Raw genomic sequence first — 19,726 nt, forward strand, 5'->3', positions numbered from 1 at the left:
CGGCGCCGGGGCCGGGCCGTGCTCAGCCCTGCCCTGCTGCCGGGCGGGGCGGGCCGGGGGCCTCCGCTCCGCTCCCCAGCGAGTCTCCGGCCCCGCGGAGCCGGCCGGGGTAAGGGGTGGCCCGCGCCGCCATCTTTGCTGAGGGCAGCGGCCTGCGCGCGGAGGGCGGGCGCGACGCCGCGGGCGCCATGTTGGGTGCGGGCGCGGAAGCGGCGGGGCGGGCGGGCCCGGTCCCGCCGGGCCGGGGGCTGGGCCGGGGAGCGTGGGGCAGGGCCAAAAGACCAGGGGTTTGTAAATACTTTATTGATAACAAAAAGACGCTTCCAAAGCTGGTACGAAGGTACAGAAGCAACCGTGTTTGCTTCTTGGCATGAGGAAAATCCAGCGACAGGCCCAGAAGCTCCCTGCTGTGAGGCTACAGGGCAACCTGGAAAAAAAAACAAACCACTTCCGCTTTTTTCCCAAATGACCCATAATTAAATACTAAAAATAACAACATAAAGTGTGCGTGCAGGGAACACCGGGCCCGCAGCCGATACCACCGGTGCCCCCAGCCGAGGTCAAATGGCGGCTGGGAGCGGACGGGGCTTCTTGAAGTGGCCTGGGGATGCTTATTCTAAATAAGCACCTGGGGATGCTTATTCTAAATCAAGGACTTTTCACGTTTCCCACACACTGCCAGTGAGCAGGTGCACAAGAGGCTGGGAAGGCCCAAACTGGCCAAAGGCTATTCCATACCATAGAACATTATGCCCAGTATAGAAACTGGGGAGAACTGGCTGGGGAGGGCCGATCACTGCTGGGGGTCTGGCTGGGCATTGGTCAGCAGAGGTGAGCAATGGTATTATACATCACTTGGTTTTTTTCTTTCTTTATGTTTTATTCCTCTCTCCTTTTCATTACTATTATTATTATATTTTATTTTACTTCAATTATTAAATTGTTCTTATCTCAAACCCATTAATTTTACCTTTTTTCTAATTCTTCTCCCCATCCCGCAGGGGTGGGGTGGGGAGTGAGCAAGTGGCTGTGTGGTACTTAGCTGCCAGCTGTGGTTAAACCATGACAAGGATTAAAAAAATAGTAATAATCTGGGGTTTTTACTTTGTAGCTGAAACAGGCCCAGCCCTCCTTCTGTGGTGCTGCTCGTGCAGGCAACTACCAGCCAGCCAGCGCTTCCCAGAGCAGCTGCCTTGCAGACACTCAGGCACACACAAAAGGCACAAGGTACAGCCCTGGGTCACCTCTCCCTCCATCTGGCAGCCCCAGAGGGCTTCCCCGTGTCCCTGCTTCCAGCCCAGCCACACCAGGAAGGCTCTGGTTCCTGGGCCAGGCTGGCAGAGGAAGGTGTGCGCAGGCAGATCACGAGTGGGGCAGGGAAGAGCAGGGTGCATACGCTCACTGCTGCTAACATGGCATGCATAGTGCAGGGTATCCGCTGTTTTCACCAAGCTTCCTGTGTTATGGCTGCTGCTGATACTGGCTCTCTGTTGCAGTAAAGAAATCCTCCAAAATGCTTTGCGTGTACTCAAAGGTGGGACGATCCTCTGGTTTGGTCTTCCAGCATCTCATCATAATGTCATACAGCTCCTCAGGGCAGTTCTCTGTGCGGGGCATCCGGTACCCGTGCTCCAGTGCCCTGATCACCTCCACGCTAGACATCCCTGGAGAAACAGGGCAGGACAGGTGAGCATTTAATGGTTTATCACTGATGTCTTTAAATGCAAAAAAAAAACCCAAGCCCAAAACTACCCACCCTTTGGACAAAGTCAGTAGGAAGAAAAAGGGCAGGTTAGAGGGGTTGGGAGGGGGGAACTGCTATTCCTGGTCAGGGAAACATGCAGCCAACTGAGATGCTGGGTTAGTTGTAGCATGCAGTTTTGTACTCCAGTTGAGCAGATCAGATGGGAATTAGAATCGTTTTGTATAAAATTCAAAAAAAATAAAGGCTACACTTCTCCATCTGCTGAGTCTTTAATGAGCCATTCCTCCCAATAAAAATAAGTTAGTGTGATGGCAGAACCAACCCTCCAGAACAATCCTTTACGCTACCCCAGATCCTTCATGCCCGGTTTGTGGCAATGTTTAGTTTTCTTGTACAGAATAATTTCCTATTGAAAAAAAGTACCAAAGTAACAATTAGTACAAAATACAGGGTGGTTCCTAAGGAAGATGATGATTTAGATTTGCCAAAAACACCTGGCCCAGCTACCAGCCCTGAACTGATGTGCTACTTCCAAACACGCTTAATCCGCAGGAGGCAGAAAGCCAGGGGTTAGTGCTGTGCTGCAAACCTGTGAGCCAGGAACCTGGGGTGTACAATAGACACTCTCCCAGGGCCATGCAGCCCAGCCTGGGGCCAGTCAGTTACACTTTCATGTTAGAAACATGATCTTTATTTTAGAAACAGAGAGACTAGGTCTTTTAGAGATCCTGACAACTGTTGGTTTCCCATGGAGCTGGAGGAGTTCAGGACTTCCTTGCAGGATCAGCCCCAAGGCAGTATATAGAGCAGCTGCCGTTCTCCTCAAAGCAGCGGGCACCCCAAAGTCGTCACTACCTGAACCCATTTTGTGGGTTCCCCAGAGGAGACGTCCCAGCTCTGCTTTGTGGAAACTGAGAAGAGGGAGCCCATGTCATGTCAGCATGAATTTCAGATCACTGAAAACAGCTGGTGTCCATTGAGGACTCCCAGGGAGAAAATCGTCCTAATCATCCATCCTAGGTGAGCTCTTGTCCAAACATTGGACATAGCTAAACGAGTAGTGCAGACTGCTCAGAGAGCATCCTGTGCTCTGGGCTCCTCTCCATGGCTCCCTGACAGAATTGCCGTCTTGAGACCTTGTGCCACCATCTCTGAACCCTGCTCCCAGTGTGAGATTCCAATTTCTCACCATTCCCTCTGTTTTCAGAGATCTAACTTCATGAAGAAACAGATCCCATGGATGGGGCCCAGAAGGTGGAGCACATCTTTTGGAACCACGTTAGAGGAGGCATTTCACCTCCTTACCTGGGTATGGGATGCGCCCATAGGTAATGATCTCGGTCAAGAGGATCCCAAAGGACCAGACGTCTGATTTTATAGTGAAAGATCCATAGTTAATGGCTTCTGGTGCAGTCCATTTAATGGGAAACTTGGCACCTGGACAAAGAAAGCCAATGGGAAACATGAGCTCTAACCCAAATGCTGAGAAACCGGTGGTGAAACATGGGGAACAAAAAACAAACAGAAGAGGAAGATATGAAGCGATGCAAATGAGAGGAGCTTCCCTCCCTCTTACACTCCACGTCCCTCCCGGGGGCCTTGCCACCAAGGTTATATCCTGGTTAGTGGCTTCACAACCCCTCGCCATCTCAGAAAGCGGCCAGATGCCCCCAGCAGCTCCCGCACCTTCCCGGGCCATGTACTCGTTGTCCTCAATAATTCTGGCCAGCCCAAAGTCTGCAATCTTGCACACCAGTATTGCCGACACCAGAATATTGGCAGCTCTGAGGTCTCTGTGGATGTAGTTCCTCTTCTCAATAAAAGCCATTCCTTCTGCAATCTATAAAAAGGGGGAAAAGAAAAATGCAGAGGCTGTTCAAAACAGCACAATCCCCGCAACTCAGCTGTCACCAGGAATGGAAAGAGGTTCACAGCTTCTGGCCAGCGCTTGGAAAGGGGATAAAAGGAGGCTGAGTCACAGCAGGAGATGTGACTGACTCCTCTGTGTGGGAACCGCGCTCTGCACGGGGAATCCCTGGCAGAAGAGGTCAGGGTTGGGATGACCGGCCCAGCGTGGCCCTTTTTAAGTGCCTGTGTGAGAAAAGCAGTGAGAACCAGTGTCAGTGGAGCTGACAAGCTCACAGGCAAGTGTCAGTGGATGACTGCAGGGCAGGGTGTAACTGCTTCAGTCGTAGCCATGCAGAAGTGGAGTAGATCATTCTCTGTGCAGAGGAGAGGTGAGACCAGTCTCCAAATAACATCAACCACAGCTTGAGAGAAGCAGGGAGTAAATTATCCTCACCTTGCACCAAGGGAACAACAAAATGACTAATTGCTGCAGTGAGGGTTGGCCAGCATTGCAGCGCTTCCTTGGTGAGGACAGAAAAGCACAGTCTCCCGAGGAGGGTGGGGAGATGCCTGAGGTCTTCAAGAATAGTTTGTGAAGAGTCAGTCCTGCCTGGGAGCAGGATGGCTGTGACAACCCCTGAAGATGCCATCTCCAGATCTGTCTCCTGAAGCCTCAGCGCTCAGTGGCTGTGGCTGTGTATTAGCCCCGATCAGTGCAGAGATGACCTGGAGAGGTCACACCAACCCCCAGCTTTGTGCCAAATTATCTCGTGCCTGGATGCTACCAGCGTCCAGGAGGGGAAGGGGCCGGAGCCACCGCACAAGCTGGGCCGGGGCAAGCTGCAGTTTCTCACATAGCTCTCCACACAAAATACAGAAGTAAACAAGCACTGCAAGAGCGGAAGGGTTATTTCCATGACCGCAGATACAGTTTTGCTTGCAGTGACTCAGCCCCAGCACAAGCCTGGGTGCCAGGCTCGCTACCTGCCTGCTGCCTGCACATGAAAGCGCTTCAGCCTTCACTCTCAGCGCTGCAGAAAGCAGCCCCTTCGAGCCCCTCCGAGCTACCGAGCCGAGCCGGGCAGCTTGCAAGAGCCAGCTTGCTGGGAACAGATGGCGTGCAAGAGTGCACAGCTGATCTGCAGACCCTGGCACAGCCAGCTGGAGTAGCCAGTGGCCTGGTCTAAGCCCTTGGGATCTGGGCTCCCATCCTGACTTTCCTGCTGCTCAGGTATCTCTGTGAAATAATTCATAGAGGTACCGAGCTTGGATCAGAGTCTCTGGATTTGGCCAGCATCTGGGGACACTACAGAAGCAGCAGGGACAAGACAGTGGTTGCACATATGAAGATAGATCAGAGTAGCACGCTCAGCGGTACTCAAAATCAGCTCCTGAAAATACCCCCAGAATTATTTTCACCGAGTCCTCCTGCCTCTCCAGCTGCCTTCCCTCAGCCCCTGACAGCCCTTTGGCAGGTAGATGATTTTAATGATCCACAAACCTCCCACAGGCATGTGGGTAACATAACATCCTACGCTCTCTTCTAGAAACCGTGCCCACCTCAGGCTCCCAGGCACTGTGAAAGCAACAAAACTGGGGTGTAGATTTCCTATTAAACCCATGAAGCTCAGCGCTGCCACAGCTGTGGGTGGGTCCTGCCCAGGGGCTCGGCCCCACCGGCGTCAGGCGCTGCCCCGCAGCACCGCAGCCATGCTGGTGTGTGGCACGGGGTGGGCATGCGGCCACGTGAGGCTTTGCAGGGCTTTGGCCGAGTTTGCGGATGAGGCTCTGTCACCCAGAGCGCGGTGTGTGCTGGTAACTACCACATCAGTGGTGATGGGCAGAAATCGATGGTTTTGCCAGGGCTGCTGCTGGGAGGGGGCAAGTTCAGGTGGGCAACACCGACCAGCACTGGCATGTCCTGGAGAAGGGACCACGCAAATGAGAGCAGTGAAATCATCTCCGACCCTCACTCCTGTGACTTCCACAAAGCACAGAGGCACCACAGGCTGCGAGGGCTGCACACACCACGTCGGCCTCAGAAGATGCAGGTTTCCTGGCTCCTTGGAAGGAGCAGCCTGGCAAAACCTCCCGTGCTCTGTGCAGCTCCGGTGGGGCAGGGCCTGGGCGCAGGCTAGCCGCTGCGTGCCGCAGCCAACATGCTACTGGGAGGAAGCCACGGCACTTCTGCTTTTCTCACACACCTGCCCCTGCCGCTGGGACAGGGCGGCGAGTGGGCGGCCGGTTGCCCACAGGGCTGAGGGCAGCACCACAGGGAGGCCTCACCGGCCCCTTCCCTGCATCCCCGCCACCCCCAGTGTTTGCCTGTTCAAACCAGGCTCCTGGCTGGCACTGAGCCCATCCCAAGTCAGTTCTTGGACTCCTTGACCCCCTCGCTCACCCTTCTCAGGAGTGAGGGGGAGCAAGAGTGGGGAGCTGGGAAAGGTCGGCTACCTCCTCACCTGGGCAGAGAAGTCGATCAGCTTCGGGAGCGGCTGCTTGTTCCCCTCCTCACTCTTCAGGAAATCCAGCAAACTCCCTGCAGACAGGGAAGGGCGCCAGGGCTGACGGCTCAGCTGGAGCCTGTGCCCACCCTCGGGGCATCACAGGGTCCCAGGGAGCCAAGCATAGATGTGGGGACATGGTCAGGAAACACACCTGACCCCCCATCCTGCTCCCGTGGATCAGGCAGAGGTGTAAGCCCCAGTGCAGGCTCTCTCCTGCCTTGCAGAGCGTTCCTCCTCACCTGTTCTCAGCCCCCATCCCTCCCTTTCCCAGGGCCATCACCGTATTCCCCCCAGCACCCTGCCCCAGGGCGCTCAGACAGGCAGGATCCAGCCCTGCTCCCAGTGTCCCAGCAGCCAGCGCAGAGCCCGTGGCTGAGCCTGGGGATGCAGGAGGGGCTGATCCTGCACCATCTCTGGGGCACCCAGGTCCTGGTCCTGGCCTGGCCCACGGCGAGCACGCAGGGATGCAGTTGGCACCTTTCTCCATGAACTCGGTGATGATGTAGATGGGCTCCTCCCTGGTGACAACTGCGTGCAGCTTCACCAGCTTGTCATGCTGCAGCGTCTTCATCAGGTTCGCCTCCTCCAGGAAGGCGTCCACAGACATGCTGCCTGGCTTCATTGTCTTCACCGCCACCTTGGTGTGCTTGTTGTAGGTAGCTGGGGGATGGTACAACAAACGATTCCCAGGCTGCCCAGTTCCCAGGCACTGGGAGCACTGGATGCCAAAGCACCTATTCCTGCAGCCGGAGCAGCTGTGCAAGGCCTGGAGACCACGTGCAGCCCAGGGCTGTCCCCACGCACCCTGCCCCGAGCAGCATCTGCATTAAGGCCAGGGCCACCTCCAGTTCTCCATGCTCCTCTCCCCCAGGTCACTCCTTCCCTGCCATCCCTCCACCTCATCTCCCACCCCTCACCATTTCTCCTTCACCACCAACTTAATCTTCCTCCCAGCTGCCTCCCCCTCGCTCTCACCCATCCACACTTCCCCGAACTGCCCGGCTCCCAGCTTCTTCTCCAGCCTCAGCGACTCCCGAGGGATCTCCCAGGCATCTTTCTCCCAGGGCTTCTGCGGTTTGGGCACACAGCAGGGGTGGGTGAGCTGCTGGCACAGCCCGTTGCTCTGCCCTGCGGGGAGCGGCCAGAGCCATCAGCCAGCCTGTCTCACCAGCTGCTTCACACTTTGAAGCAGAGCCCATGGCAGCCTCCGTGGCCGTGGGGCATGTCCTGGCACCACATGCCCCACCGTAAATGGTGGGGACACATCGAACACCGGCTGTCGCAGCTTGGCCCTGCCAGCATCTCTCTGCCCTGCCTGGCATTACTGCACTGCCCTAGCGCAGTCAGGGCACTGGCCCACCCAGGGAGGGGGAGTTTGGGGACACTCAGAGCTGTGATGGCCAGCAAGCCAGCCACTGCAGCCAGGGAAGCGCCGGGAGTTGCTGCTCATCACAGCCCGAGCCACAGCAGCAGCCCAGCAGTGACAGGCAAGAGCTTCTGCACACCCCTGGCTGAGCTGGGTGCAGGGGCAAAGGGTCTGGGATGGGGGGGATAGGCACCCCAGGGCTCACCCTTGTAGTACTGGACCAGGTCCTGCAGTGTATCGAAGCTGCTGCGTGGGGAGATGTAGAAGCCACCACTATCCAGCATCCGGATCTTGTAATGCTTCACTGTGGCACCCTGCACGTTGTCCTCATCCCGCACCGACAGTGAGTAGCAGCCTGTTCGGGAGTGGTGAGCTGACAGCCCCCATGCAGAGGGCACCTCCCTGCTGTCCCCATCCATCCCGTGCTCATGGCACATGTGGTGCCATCACTCAGCAGAGCCATCACTGCAGCACCCATCCCCACCACGCTGCCACTGCCCCCTCGGCCCCGGCTATGAGGCCAGCCACACCTGCACCCCAAAGAAAACAGCCTCAAAAGGACAATTCCCCCCTGTCCCTGCCATGGGGCTTGGACACAGGGCAGCACCATGGGCTCTTCTGAGGACTCTTGCAGTGGGAGCATGGGACCCCCAGTCCCTGCCCTGCAGCACAGCACAGCCCCTGGGCTGGGGAGGCACATCCCGAGCTCCTCTGCCAGGCAAATGCGGGCAAGGAAGGCTCCCCCAGGGCAGCTGTGCCCCAGCACCACGCCACAGGCACCCCTCTGGACCTTTCGTTGTCTCGCTGTCCCGAATCATGAAGGACCCGACCACATTATTGGGGCTGAGGAGGTGCCGCTCTGCGTCCTTCCGGCTGATGCCCTTGAAAAACCACCTGTGGCAGGAACAAAGGAACCAACAAACACTGCCGGGGCTGGCAGAGCTAAGGCTGGCATGGGGCAGGGTTGGTGGCAGGACATGGGGCAGGAGCAGGGACAGCTGTGGCGGGGGACCATGAGACCATGGGACCAAGGGACGGACTCACTGCTCCGTTTCCAGTGAGCCGGCTTGGGCAACGTAGTTGCTGGGGATGAAGCCTTCGTGCCCCGTCACCAGTGACCGTGCTCGCCACCATTCCCCTGACCTGTGATAGAAACAGCATTGGGTCAGCCCACGGCACCACCACCAGCTCCTCCAGGGGCAAATTCCAGAAAAAAAAACCCCGGCAGGGTCACATAAGCCTTTGGGAGACCCTGGGGTGGGGAGACACTGGCAGCACTTACTCCTCCAGCACCATCAGCTGCTCCCCTTTCTGGAAGCTCAGGTCACCAGTGTGCGTCGCCTCGTAGTCGTAGAGCGCCAGCACCATGCTGTCCCCCAAGCCTGCACCAAGGGAGCTCTGTGGGCACCCTTCCCTGTGCTGGGATGAGGCATCCAGCCACCCCTGCCATGTGCAGCCAAGACACCAGCCAGGACCCCCATGGCACCCAGCGCCTCCATCTTCATCGTACCATGGCCACGGCTGGCCTTTGAGGAAGCCTAGAGCTCCCATCCTGCTGGGACCAGCAGCTCCAGCCCAGGTGGGAAAGGACCTGGCCACAGGCCCCACACACGCTCCCACCTCATGTACCCACTTGCAGCCCCCCTGTACCTACCACCATCCTTGTGTGGGAGCACAGCCATGCTGGGGACATTATTGTTCTGGGAAAGTGGGACAAAAACCAGAGTGACATCACGAGTGACAAAGAATCGTACCCCACTGGGGTCTTGGCCCCACTGCAGTCCCAGCCCCCAGCAGCAGCAGCAGGAGGGCACCCAAGGGGCAGCACCAGCACCACCCAACACAGCAGCCCACCCACCACCAGCATCTCTGCCCCTCCCAACACCTTCATTTTTCTCTCCCTTTTTCCGTAACTCCTTGATTCCCATCAGGTTCGCTCTGTGCTTTGACCCAGCGTAGAGCGGGCTCCCATCCCATGCCAAGCCCTCTGTCCCAGCGCACAGGCACTGCCAGTGCCCACAGCCGGTCCTGCTCTCGGTGCTGGCAGCAATGGGGAAGAGAGGGGCTGAGCCCCCCGTGACGCTCAGCCCCATGCCCCCCACTCGCTTGCTGGCTCCCACTCACCCTGCTGGTGGAGGCTGTGGGGTCCCTCACGTAGTGGCCCTGCTGGAAGCTGGGGCCAGGGTCGGGGTCGGGGTCAGTTTTTATCATCTTCTCTTGGACGTCAGCTTCCTTTGACTTCACGCAACCCATCCTGCAGCCAAGGGAGGGGAAGTGAAGCCGTTGCGACAGAGGTGAAAGCCCCGCTGGAGCCCCACTCCCAGCAGCTCCCACCCGGCACCGGCACGGCACAGCGCTGGCACACGACATGGGGCACCATGCGCAGCTGGGGCAGAGAGGGCTCCGCTGTCCCACAGAGCCAAGGTGGGCAGCAGCTGTGGGATGCCGGGATGCCCAGCAAGGTGCACGGTGGAGTGCTGGGGAGGAAAGGGGATGTCCTGGTGCAGAGAAAGGAGGAGTTACAGGAGGTGAATTTTGGGCAGGTGACAGCGGCTGCCATGGAGCAGCTTCACAGCCCTTCCCCAAAAAGGCCTCTCCTGGACAGGGGTGCAGGCACTGAGCATTGTGGCGGGAGAGAGCCGCTCGGCGTCCTGCAAAGCAGGACCTTCCTCATGGAGGGGCTCCCCAGCAGCGGGGGGCTCCCCATCTGGCACGGCTGGTGCTTGTGGGCTCCCCTCATGCCTGTGGCTGCCCTGCACTGCCCCAGGTCACCACTCTCCACCGGGCTCCCTGGCTGCTCTCTGCCAGGGTGGAGCTGCCTCGAGCAGCCACTGGCCCAGGGCAAATGCAAATGCTCCACTTTCTCTGGGTCCCCAAGAAAACCAGCAGGAAAACATGCTGCAAGCAGCAAGCACAGGGGGAAACCCCCCGCAAAGGCACTTCCCTTGTCCGAGGGAGACCCTGTTGCAGAGGAAGAAGATGCCAGCAGTGATAGTGAAGGAGGAAGCTCAGGTGCACAGCACTGCCGGCCTTGCTCGGGGAGCAATCAGGCACCAGCAGCATCACAGCACTCCCACAGCCCTCGGGGGACATGGCTGTCACTTCCCAGCCACCCCATGGGCACTCCTCGTCCTTCCCAGTGTGCCCCGAGCAGAGCAGGAGCAGCAGCAGCCCCAGACAGCACATCCCCCTTGCCAGGGATGCCCTGGGCCACTGGCAAAGCCCAGTGCCACATCCCTCCTGGCAAACCCATGCAGTGCCTGGCTGAAACTGGGCCATGGCCCATGCTGGCACTGTGGTGGGTATGTGCTGTGCCTGTGCCACACCGCATCGGAGCATTTGGCCCTACAAAGCACAAACACCTCTGGGGAGTCTGGAGGTGTCCCACAGCCAGCCGGCCCCCTGGCGTCCCCCCCTGGCATCCCGGCTAGCCCATGTGCCATGGCTTTCTTGCCAGCTCCCACAGCCCAGTGCCGAGGCTGGCCAGCACGCCGGTGAGAGCAGCCCCAGAGAGCATCCTACCCCAGAGAGCCACATCCCACAGCCCGTGTGGCTGTCCTCAGCCATGGGGACCTGGTGGGATTTGGGGAGCCCACTGCTCCGGGAGCTTGACTGCCCATGGCCCGTGCCCGTGCTGCTCCGTGCCCTCACTGGCAGGGTGGGCAGCGGCGGGTCCCCCATGGCCCCTGCAAAGTCACCGGCAGGGACCATCTCCCCGGGACGGCACCGGGACCCCTCGGGGACTGCACCGGCACCCACCCCTCGGCACCACACTGGAACCCCTCCAGCACTGCTCCGTGCCCTCCCCGGGACCGCACCGGCACCCCGCCGCGGGACCGCGCCGGGACCCCACCCGGGACTACACCGGGAACCCCCGCCGTCACCTCCCCGCCGGGCTGCCAGGGCCGCCGCACCGAGCGGGGCCGGCCCGAGCAGCCCCCGGGGCTCCGCTCCGCTCTCACCTCCGCCGCCGTCCCGGGGCACGTCCCGGTGCTGCTCCCGGAGCCGGGGCTGTCGCCGCCGCTCGCTCTGCCCGCGCCGGTGAGGCCCCGCCCCCTCCGGTAAGGCCCCGCCCCCCCGTTCCGCCGCGGTTCCCCGACGGAGAGGACGCGGCCGATACCTCCCTGTACGGGTGCTGGGGGGTCCAAACCGGAATGGGAGTGGGTTCTCCATCACGCACCCAACGGGCCCCCCCGGGCCATGCGGGACACCCCTAGACCAACGGCGGCAGAAGCAGCTTGCAGGGGCGCCCGGGGGGCTTTGCTGTGTCCCCCTGCCCCTGTGCCAAAGGGCCTCCCGGGGACCCCCTCCAGCCCCACACCGCTCCGGCCTTTGCTTTAATTCCCCCAAAGCACCCCGGAATTTGGGGCGGGGACAGCAGCAGCAATGGGACCCTCAGCTGCGCCATGACACTGGCCACCAGCGGCCAGCGCGGCCGGGCACAGCCCTGCTCTGGCTCAGGAGTGTCAGGGGAAGCAGCCAGGCAGCGCCTGCCAGCATGAGGATTTGCATATGTAAAGTGTTTAAGAGAAAAAAATAAGTTACTGCCCGTAGCCCCGGCATCTGTCTGCCTGTGCACCGGCCTGGGGCTCCAGCACCGTCCCACAGTCCCCACCGAGGGATGCTACCCGGGGGCCATGGGACATTAGCCGGGGGACGGTGGCTGGGGGCCAGCTGGCCGGCGGGGCTGCAGGAAGTCGTGTCCTGGGGCAGGAACTTCCTTTTGTGAAACGCCCGCGACCGGCAGCAGCCAGCTGGTGCCTCGACGGCGCTCACGGAACGGGGGACCACTGCCCGCAGCGTGGCCCATGTCTCAGTGTCCCCCTGCCCTGCCCTTGCACCAGGGTGCTTGGCGGCAGGATGGGGGACACTGTGCCGGCAGCCCCGGCTCAGGGTATCCCTGGGGCCATGGGGGCTCTTGGGCGCCTTCCTGCCGCTGGCCCGTGATGGAAGCCGACTGCTTTACGAGCAGCACAGGCAGCAGTGCATCAGCTGTGGCCACCAGCCCCCTCCCATCCCAGCACACCATCGCTGGCCCCCCACGTTGCTCTGAGCTCCCTGGGATCCCATGCTGCCAGGAGTGTCCCCCAGGGCCAGCCCAGCACAGCCGGCAGCACCTTGACTCTGGGAGTGACCTGCATGTGGCACTGGGGTGGGCAGGGTGTTCCCAGCCCAGCAGTGGTAGGGTGCGTAGCAGGGCTGTGAGCAGTGCCCCTGGCCCAGCTCACCCCCCCACCGCAGCAGCCCCTGCACCCTGGCACAGCCTTTCCCTGGGGAAGAATCTGCTCTACTCCCAGCTGTGGCTTTTAATTGCAATCTGCAGAAATTACAGCACACGGCATTGCCAGATGGGGGCTGTCTCACCACCATGGCTGCCCTACGATGCTGTTAGCCCTGCCAAGAGCTGCCAGGGTGGTGCAGAGCCCTTGACCTCTCCTGTGTAACAAAGTGGGGGACAATGTCCTCCCTTTCAGGCACTTGGGCAGAGCTGGGCACCTAGTAAGTCTGGGCTTGGAGATGCGGCACTGCATCAGTGGGTGGGGAGGGGACCACTGGGTTTCAGCACTCCCTCACAGGTAGTTGTCCTCTTCCTCTTCCTCCTCTTCCTCCTCATCCCGCGCCAGCGCCTCAATGTCATGGGTGATGTCCGTGATCATGCGGTTGAAGGACTCGGACTCGGAGCGCAGGGACCAGCTGTCGTAGCTGCGCACAGCCGAGGCTGACGTGTTGCTCATGCTGCGCTTGATGCGGCCAAAGCTGTCGGTGAGGATTCCACCCTCCCGGATGCCGATGCTCTCCAGGAAGGTCTCAAAGTACCCGATGTCTTGGTCAGGGATGAACGGCCTCATTCCTGCCATGGGCACGGTGAGCCTCAGGGTGACCCTGCCCCAGTGGGCAGCACTGGTGTGAGATGCCAGCCAGCCCCACCGGCTGCTGGCAGGGGGTTTGTCCCATCCCATCCCCCACGAGCAGCAGGGTGCCAACACCCCCCAGAGCACAGCCAACACCAGCACCCCATCCCCAAGGGGTGCACAGCCATCACCAGGGGCTCGTGATGGCACAGGGTGGCTGCAGCATGAGCCCAGACACTCACCCAGGAGGAGGAATTTCCTGCGGTCCCCGTAGAGGCGCAGGAGCTCGGTGCAGTACTCCTGCACCGGCATGCCCAGGCGGTACTCGCGGAGCAGGAGGGCGAACTGCTGGATCTCCTGCGGTGACAGCTTGTTGCGCAGCTGTGGTGACACGGGCATGGGTTAGGCTTGGGGACACCATCAGCGCACAGCCCCGGCCCCCCACCCTGCACCCCACTGCCTGCTCTCTGTTGCAGGGGGGGCTCAGGCCTGCCCACCACCCCACCCTGTTCCCAGCCACCAGCACTGAGTGGGATCCCTCGCCCGTCCCTGCGCCCGCACCGTCACCATGTAGTCCTGCAGCTGTTCCAGCCCAGTGCCGCTCTGGTCACTGCCGCTGCAGGCAGTGGCCAGGCTGTGGTGGGACTGGTGGAAGGAGGGTGAGGAGGCACCGCTGTAATATGCTTCAAAGGTCTCATGGGAGCCGTTGCTGTGGAGGGGACAGAAGTCAGGGGGTCCCGGCACCCCTTATGCACCCAGCTGCCCACCCCCTTCTGCACAGCACCCACCATCGGGCAGGGCTGGGGCATCTCTGCAGCTGGGGCAGGCACTCACCCTGGCACAGGGGCACCCACCCCCCAGGGGCAGGGGCAGGGGCACCCACCCGGGAGCAGGAGCACCCTGGGGGGAGCCAGACTCACAAAGAGCTGCAGCAGCTGAAGTCGGCATCGTAGCCATAGGTCCCATCTGTGCGGCAGCTCTCGCCTGGGGAGGGAGAGTGAAGGTCTCAGAGGGGGGCCAAGCCTCTGCCATGGTACTTGCCTGCTGCTGCTGCCCATCAGCCCCGTGCCACTCCGCTCAGTGTCCCCATGCCTGTCCCCAGCCACTCACTCCTGCTGGAGAGCCAGGGCCGCGTGGGCGTGGAGGTGTAGTGGTACCCGGCGCGGTCCACGCACTCGATGCTCTGGTCCCCGTAGATGATCTGGAAGACCTGGCAGATGAGCGCGCAGGACTCCTCGGCTGCATCCTGCAGCGGGAGGGAAAGAGCGAGCGTGGGTGCCGGTGGGTGGCCGTGTGCCGGTGGGTGGGCATGTGCCGGGGCCACTCACCCTGTTGGGCACGGCGAGGATGATGAGGTTGGAGTAGGCGTCAGGGCAAGGCTCCTGGGGGTCCAGGGGGTTGCTGCCGGTGTGCCGCCGCTCCCAGCTGCCAAAGCCGGTGCCACGCTCCCAGCTGCCGCCGGCGATGCCAGCCCGCCGCCGCTCCCAGCTACCGCCGCAGGGCTGCCGCCGCTCCCAGCTGCCCGAGGGCCGCCCGCGCTGCCGCCGCTCCCAGCTGCCGCCCCGCCGCCGCTCCAGGCTGCCGCCCTGCCGGTTCTCCTGCCCGCCCCGTGCTGCCCGCCAGTCCAGGCTGCAGATGGTGTGCCGCCGCTCCATCGGGCCCCCCAGCCGCGACCCCTCCGGCCACGAGCCCCCCGGCCGCTTCTCAGCGGGGAATGCCTCGGGCACGCCGGCCGGGGCTGCCTCGGGGTGTGCTCCAGCGGGGACCGGGTCCACTCCCAGGCCTGGGGCAGCACAAATGGGGCATCAGGGCAGGGGGCTGCTGCCCACCCTGCTGGCCCCCAGCCCCTGCCCGGGCCGCCCCGTCCCACTGACCAGCTGGGATGCAGAAGGATGGGGGTGGTGAGGTGGGGCTGGGGGAGCCCCAGTGGGTTGAAGGCAGTGGGACTACCGTAGGGCAGGGGCAGGGGGATTAGGGGCAGCAGGGCAGGGGATTAGGGGACTGCTCTGTGTGCAGGCTGGAGCTCAGCCTAGTGCAGCCCCCTCCCCAGGGACCCTGCCTGCGGCTGGCAGCTGAGCTCAGGTTTGATGATCAAAGCACCCCTGATCCCCTCTGGAGCTCCATGGCGGGGGACGGGGACGGGGGTCACTTCCAGCCTCATCTCCTCCTGCCATTAAAGCAACTGGCGCTGGGAACACAGCTGGGACCTGCCTGCCAGGGCAGTGGAGAGCCTGAGGCAGTGCACCCCTCCAGCCCCAGGGGAGCAGACCCCCACCGAGCCAGGGGGGCAATATGGGCTTTAGTGCTTGGCCCAAGCTGCTGCCACATACACCCCCAGCACCTCCCCAGCACCCCCCAGGCTCTGGCCCCTCGTGCCCTGGGGACACAAGGTGTTCGGGACCAGCTGTGCTGCCAGCTGGAGCCCCGCACCGGTTTTGAGGATGAGGAGGTGCAGGGCATCATCACGCAGGTAGGACGCTGCGGCGATCTCGTGGGTGGGGATGCGCAGGATCAGCTCCTCGTTGTCACGCCAGGTGAGCAGGAGGCAGCGTGCTGAGAGGCTGAGGATGCTGTCCTGCTCCGGCGTTGTCTGCAGCGGCAGCTCCTTCAGCTGCTGTGGGAGCAGAGCATGTGCTGGCTGTGTGGGGCACCCTGTGGTGTGGGGCACGCAGCGCCCACCCTCCGGGCAGTGCTGGGGGGCACCCTGGGGAGTGGAGACCCCTCTTACCCTGGCCGTGTCCAGCAGCTGCAGCACCTCATCCCGGCTGGAGGGATTCAGGGAGGATGTCACCCATGTCAGATGGCCTAAAAACTGCAGGGGACAAAACCCAGGGCAGATGGGGGGGCGCTGGGGTAGGCATCCTCCCCACCCCATGGCCCAGAGCCACCCCCAGAGCACCCACATCCCCAAGGCAGGATGCATGTCCCTGGGGTGCAGGGACACCCTGCAATGGGGGGTCCTCCTTGCACCCTCAGCCCACACTCCCCCTCCCTGGCTGTTTGTCTGTGTAGGGAGGGGACCAGGACCCTCCTGGCCACCATGGCTGGTGGCTCTCAGCATGGTATGGTGGCCTCATACCCCACCCCAAGCAGGCAGGGACCCCAGGCATCCCTGCGGACACCCCACCTCTTTACCTTCACCTCCTTCTCCACGTAGTCATGCAGCAGGATTTGGGGGTCGATCAGGTAGTCAGGGGGGTAGAGGGGCACCGAGTGCAGCGGCCGCCGGTAGACGCTGCTGCGGAGCGCCGGCCTCCGAGCCACCTTGGGGAAAACCAGCCGCTTGATGGGCGACACGAAGCCCTGGCAGGGGAAATGGGCATGGGGACATGTCACCACCAGGCACCCAACCCTGGCACCCGGGGTCCGCGGGCACCCAGTGCCCCAGGAGGGGCTGGGCCCCTCTCTGCTCACGGATCCCAAATTTGCACCCTTTGGGTGGTTCAAGGGGCAGCGAGCGGTGACCCCACCTCTCCCCACCACGCCACAGGATGGGGTGCAGGGCCCCTCATCCCGGTGTACCTGTGCATCTGACCCCCTCCTGCCCTCTCACCAGCCCCCAGGCCACCAGCCCCCGGCCCACGCACCTTCTTCCCCTTCTTGGCCTCGCAGTCCATGGCGGGGCTGCGGCGCTGCCTCCCAGCACGGCCGCCCCCACCGCCCCGCTCGGCGCCGCTGCGTTTTCCTGTGTCGGAAACTCCACCAGGATGGCCGGGATGTGAGTTCCTGCCCCTCCTGGGGGGTGCTGGGACTGGACTAGGCTGGGCTGGGCTGGGCTGGGACTGGGACTGGGACTGAGGCTGGAGTGGGACTGGGACAAAATTGGGACTGGGACTGCGACTGGGACTGGGACTGGGGCTGGGACTGGGACAGGACTGCGACTGTGATGGCAACTGGGACTGGGACAGGACTGGGACTGGGACTGGGGCTGAGACTTGAACTGGGGCTGGGGCTGGGATTGGGACTGGGGCTGGGTGGTGCTTGGGCAGAAGCAGGGTTTGAAGTAGGCTGGGATGGGACTGGAGCAGGGGCTTGGACTGGAACTGGGGCTTGGGCTGGGCTGGATGTCGGGCTGGGACAGGGGGTGACATTGGCTGGGACTGGGCCGGGGTTGGGGCAGATGCAGGGACTGAAGTAGGCTGGGATGGGACCGGAGCAGATGCCAGGGCTGGGGGTGCCCCTGAGACCTGGCTGCAGAGCAGCCCCTGCCCCTCACTGCTGCAGGGCTTCTGCTGGGTCTGGGGGCAGTTCTGCTGCCCCGTGGCCCCCGGCAGCCCAGTCCTTGTGAAGCAGCACTGTGGGGTCCCAGCCCTCGCTGCCCCCGTCCTTCCCTGCCCACATGGGCCCTGGCACGGGGAGCAGCACCGGCAGGAGCCTGTGCAGCTGCACCCAGCACCCCATTCCCATGGCCACCCATGGGGCCCGAGCTCCCCGTGGGGCTGGGGGTCAGCCAGGGCTGGAGGCCTCCGCCTGGGGCAGGGAGGAGGTTGGCCCTGCAGCAGCCATGTCCGCAGGCTTCCTCCTGCTGCATCCTGCCCGCGCACCCCTTCCCTGCCAGCCGCCACACTGGGGCCAACACCGGCCAGGGCCACCAACACCGGACCGCTGCAGCCACCCTGCTCTGTCCCCCAAGGTCCCCAAGCACCCTGGGACAGAGGGGTCCTGCCCCGCTGCAGGTGCCAGCAAGGACAAGTTCCCACAGGCAGGGCTTATTGAAATGAATTTAATATCTCATGTTGCAGCAAAATTAAAAATATACAAAAAGTTTGTGGTATACAAAAAAAGTCTCAGTACAGACCCCGGCCTCCCGCTTGCCCCCGCGCCGAGGGTCCCAGAGGAGAAGGTGGCACACAGAGTATTTACAGTACATGACAGCAGCCGCCAGGTCCCGGTGCCAGGGGGGCCAGGGACACAGCCGAGACCCCCCGGCAGCCCCTGCTGGGAACAAACAGCCCTGGCCAAGGACAAATGGGGCTGGGCCCTGGCCCAGACCTCTCCCCGCTCCCTGAAGCTGGGGTGGTCCTGCTGCCACCCTGAGGGGGGTGACGCCCCCAGGGACCAGGACCCCTGTCCCTAGTGGGAGCTCAAGCACCCCCGGAGCTGCCCCCATCCCATAACGCCCAGCTTGGCCCCAGGTTGTGCCCCTTCCAGTGCGGCCGCTGGCACTGGGTTTGGCTTCCCCTGCAGCACAGCCTGGGTGGGTGACAGGGGGGTGGCCGAGCCCCCGGGCCAGGAGCAGGGCCCATGGCTGCCCCCCAGCCCCACACATGGCCAGGCTCTCCACAAAAAGCAGGGCAGCACCACCTGGGTAGGGGATGAGACCCCTGCCCGGAGCAGCCCAGGGCTGAGGGTACCGTGGCTTGAGTGCATAGAAAAGTGTCCCTCTGTCCTGCTGGCATGGCCCTGGGGTCCCCACACAAACCCCTGGGGTGAAGGGTATAGGGGGTGCAGATGGCACCAAATGCAGCTCCTCGGGTGGACGGGGAGAGGGGCTGGGGCAGAAGGGTCCAGAGGAGCTGCCCTGTGGTGTCACCCAGTCCCTGCGTGACTCATCCCCATTCCGGTGGCTTCCCAGCTCCGTGAGTGGGACATGGCAAGGGGCCACCATCCTGGGCACTGCCTTGGGGCTGTGGTGATGCCGCTTGACTCCTATGGGGGTGAGTCCCCACCCCAGCCACTGCCCCTGGCCTTCCCTGAGGAAAAGAGACCCCCCTGCAGAGCCGCCCGGTGCCTGGTGCTGCCCCTGGCACCACCAGCACCCACCGCCGTGGTCTGCCCGTTACTGGTGGTGAAGGAGGGATGCAGGTTGTGGGGAGGCCCAGCCCATTGCCCAGCCCCAGATATGCTCTGCACCCTCCTCCAGAAGGGTTTCCAAGGCTTCCAGTTAGCACCAGTTAGCACCAGTGACCCCAGCAACTGACCGCCCCAGCCTGCTGTTACCTCGGCCTTCCAGCTACAAAGAAATGGGAAACAAAAGTAACGTGATGCCGCTGCCACCTGTCACCGGGCCAGGCACCCACACCATCCCTCGGGGTCTCCACGCCCGGCACAGTGGGTGGCAGCCAGCCCCCCCCACCCCCCAGCTTTCCCACTGCCATCCCTGCCGCGGTGCCTGCTGCCGTGCTTTCTGCCGTGCCTGCTGCCGTGCCTCGCATGGTGCCTGATGGCACGGCGGGGCTGGCACAGCTGCCCACACCCCCCAGCCCAAGGCAGGACTTGGCACCACGGCACAGGGCAACCAGATCCAGGACCCCGTGGGGTTGTTGGGGGGGAACAGGGGGCTTGGGGAAGGCACAGGGGCCATGGGCACAGGGGGTGAGGGGCTGGGGTGGTGCATGGCTGAGGGGTGCAGCAGCTCCCCAGCCCTGTGAACCCCCTGCACACACGTGCACACACACACGTGTTCACACACGCACCTCCCCGGGACATGCCTGTCCCCAGGGGACAC

General features: G+C 62.3%; 2 protein-coding genes across 6 annotated transcripts; both read right to left on the bottom strand.

The window, feature by feature from the left end:
- Positions 1 to 281: 281 nt before the first annotated feature.
- HCK (HCK proto-oncogene, Src family tyrosine kinase) lies at positions 282 to 11,468 on the bottom strand. Of its 4 annotated transcripts, none has more exons than XM_040609215.1 (13): positions 11,389 to 11,468; positions 9,551 to 9,680; positions 9,081 to 9,126; positions 8,709 to 8,808; positions 8,471 to 8,569; positions 8,217 to 8,320; positions 7,632 to 7,781; positions 7,036 to 7,188; positions 6,538 to 6,720; positions 6,016 to 6,092; positions 3,392 to 3,545; positions 3,011 to 3,142; positions 1,104 to 1,664 (listed from the first exon to the last, which is right to left on the bottom strand). In XM_040609215.1, exons 2-13 carry the CDS (start codon positions 9,677 to 9,679, stop codon positions 1,462 to 1,464), a joined length of 1,530 nt encoding a protein of 509 aa, XP_040465149.1. In that variant the 5' UTR covers position 9,680; positions 11,389 to 11,468; the 3' UTR covers positions 1,104 to 1,461. The 4 variants fall into 4 exon arrangements, with proteins under 4 accessions (XP_040465152.1, XP_040465149.1, XP_040465150.1 ...); XM_040609217.1 differs by lacking the exon at positions 1,104 to 1,664 and adding an exon at positions 1,680 to 2,111; XM_040609218.1 differs by lacking the exons at positions 1,104 to 1,664; positions 3,011 to 3,142 and adding an exon at positions 282 to 590.
- A 1,256-nt stretch (positions 11,469 to 12,724) lies between these two features.
- CCM2L (CCM2 like scaffold protein) lies at positions 12,725 to 16,958 on the bottom strand. 2 transcript variants are annotated; one of them, XM_040609778.1, is made up of 10 exons: positions 16,866 to 16,958; positions 16,414 to 16,581; positions 16,007 to 16,090; positions 15,709 to 15,892; positions 14,607 to 15,061; positions 14,389 to 14,524; positions 14,199 to 14,262; positions 13,840 to 13,987; positions 13,521 to 13,659; positions 12,725 to 13,277 (listed from the first exon to the last, which is right to left on the bottom strand). In XM_040609778.1, the coding sequence occupies exons 1-10, from the start codon at positions 16,893 to 16,895 to the stop codon at positions 12,997 to 12,999; spliced, it is 1,689 nt and encodes a 562-aa protein (XP_040465712.1). In that variant the 5' UTR covers positions 16,896 to 16,958; the 3' UTR covers positions 12,725 to 12,996. The 2 variants fall into 2 exon arrangements, with proteins under 2 accessions (XP_040465712.1, XP_040465713.1); XM_040609779.1 differs by having other exon boundaries at positions 13,185 to 13,309.
- Between the last annotated feature and the right edge of the window lie 2,768 nt (positions 16,959 to 19,726).

This window comes from Falco naumanni, chromosome 10, assembly GCF_017639655.2.
Source record: "Falco naumanni isolate bFalNau1 chromosome 10, bFalNau1.pat, whole genome shotgun sequence".
In the NCBI taxonomy this organism is placed as follows: Eukaryota; Metazoa; Chordata; class Aves; order Falconiformes; family Falconidae; genus Falco; species Falco naumanni.

Bases quoted from the DNA above. Each gene is read 5' to 3' on its own strand.
- HCK (XM_040609215.1), bottom strand. From the start codon at position 9,679: ATGGGTTGCGTGAAGTCAAAGGAAGCTGACGTCCAAGAGAAGATGATA. The intron at 6,721-7,035 runs GTGAGAGCGAGG...ACCATCCCCCAG, and splicing joins GTTCGGGGAAGTGTGGATGG to CTACCTACAACAAGCACACC. The intron at 6,093-6,537 runs GTGCCAACTGCA...CCCTGTCTGCAG, and splicing joins CACCGAGTTCATGGAGAAAG to GGAGTTTGCTGGATTTCCTG.
- CCM2L (XM_040609778.1), bottom strand. From the start codon at position 16,895: ATGGACTGCGAGGCCAAGAAGGGGAAGAAG. The intron at 15,893-16,006 runs GTAAGAGGGGTC...CTGCTCCCACAG, and splicing joins AGCTGCTGGACACGGCCAGG to CAGCTGAAGGAGCTGCCGCT. The intron at 14,263-14,388 runs GTGAGTGGCTGG...CTCCCTCCCCAG, and splicing joins GCCCTGGCTCTCCAGCAGGA to GCGAGAGCTGCCGCACAGAT.